Source organism: Sinocyclocheilus grahami, unplaced genomic scaffold (assembly GCF_001515645.1).
Source record: "Sinocyclocheilus grahami isolate Dianchi unplaced genomic scaffold, SAMN03320097.WGS_v1.1 scaffold7314.1, whole genome shotgun sequence".
Classification (NCBI taxonomy): domain Eukaryota; kingdom Metazoa; phylum Chordata; class Actinopteri; order Cypriniformes; family Cyprinidae; genus Sinocyclocheilus; species Sinocyclocheilus grahami.
This window is the reverse complement of record NW_015511404.1, coordinates 14382-15996: the sequence shown is the minus strand read 5'-3', so window position 1 is coordinate 15996 and position 1615 is coordinate 14382. Positions and strand designations below refer to the sequence as shown.

The window sequence follows — 1615 nt, the reverse complement described above, 5'->3', positions numbered from 1 at the left end:
GAAACTTTAAAAAAGAAGAAAAAATAGTTTAACAAAAGAAATTAACACTAATCTATTACTAACACTAACACTAATACACCACATCATGGTGATTTGCTATATACACTGATACTGAATAATTATCGTATTCACATTTTATGGTATATACATGGTACTTCAAAAAATACCATGGCACTAACACTCTTTTTTTGTTAGTGAGGACTTGTATTCCTGGAGGAAATGAGAATGTAGTTTAGAGTCAGGTATGCTGAGTTGAATTGGCGCAGAGAACATTATGCTCTGGGTGCTTTTAATTGCTCAAATTCACAAATTATGAACTTCCACATGATATAAAACTCAAAACACCCCAAAAGACAGCACAAAGGCAACACAGAATCTGAAAACTCAAGGAAAAAGAGGGCGTACCGTGTCCTTGTTTGGCGCCAGGATCTCTTCAATCATCATGCTGTCACGGGCGAAGGAGCTCCGGTTGAGTGTGTTGGACCTATCCGAACTGAAGGAGCGCAGACTGTTGGCATTTACATTAATACCATACAGTGCGGGGGAGTGACAGTGAAATACACACAAAACACACACACACACACACACAAAACAAAAACACTCATTAATGCATGCAACTTCCAGGGAAATTGATGCACAATAGCCAAAACAGGGATCAAACCCTGTACATTTGTAGTGGTGTGATTGGTTAGACATTGAGAGAAAAGAGGAGAATAGATGCTTAGATTAATTATTTGTAATGACTGAATGAATGAGACACAAATGTGTGCCAGACTGTTTTTCAAAACTATGCAATTGGTACTTTGTTAAACCCCATTGTTAGTAACACATTATTAGACTTTTGCACTTTTATAAAGTAAATATATAAGGAGGATATGTGTGTTTTGATAAAATGGAGATTTATAGAAATTAACCAAAAATATGAAAACATTTTATTGCCAAAGGACTTGTAATAGTTGAAGAGAATAAACATGGCACTTCTTACCTTTCCAAATCTTTAAATACATGCAGAACACCAGTAAGAACATCTATATTTACTTCAAATTAAATACTTATAACCTAAATCTATATTTGCTTCAAATTAAATATGTATAACCTAACATGATTTCATTTATGCATTGATTAGCCACTGTGGTAGAAATGCACAGATTTGAAAAATTCTATCCAATACAATAAGTTGATCATATTAATAATAAGTCTATAACGTTGGCTGATTATCTAACAATTTTATGATTTTGTATAGATAAAAATAAAGCACTTTAAAATACTTTTCAATATTTCAAGTGAATTTAGGCATCAGCATTATAAAGTACGATAAAGATATAGATTTCCTAAAAGTGTTATTAATTAATTAAATTTAAATAATTAAATTATTAGCATTTTTAAAGATCAACTTTAGATAATGGTAAAAGTAATCTAAATGTAAAAATAAAGGGAAATAATAATGCAACGCCATTGAAATATATCCAAAATCAGCCAATAGTGATAAACTGAAAGATTATAATGCTGTGCACCATTGAAATGCATTCCAGCATATAAGAATATTACATAAGAATAATATACAGTACATTTTTTTACTGCTCTTTGAGCACATTTAACAAAAAATAAATAAAAA

The 1615-nt window shown here is 31.1% G+C and overlaps 1 protein-coding gene across 1 annotated transcript in view; it reads right to left on the bottom strand.

Annotated features, from left to right (window-relative positions):
* Positions 1–917, bottom strand: part of LOC107577809 (ankyrin-3-like) — a gene marked incomplete at its 3' end in the record, with an annotated part of 9466 nt that extends 8549 nt beyond the window's left edge. The window contains exon 1 of the mRNA XM_016263842.1: positions 406–917. Coding sequence (XP_016119328.1) covers positions 406–696 — 291 coding nt within the window. The remainder of the gene's footprint in view (positions 1–405) is intronic.
* Between the last annotated feature and the right edge of the window lie 698 nt (positions 918–1615).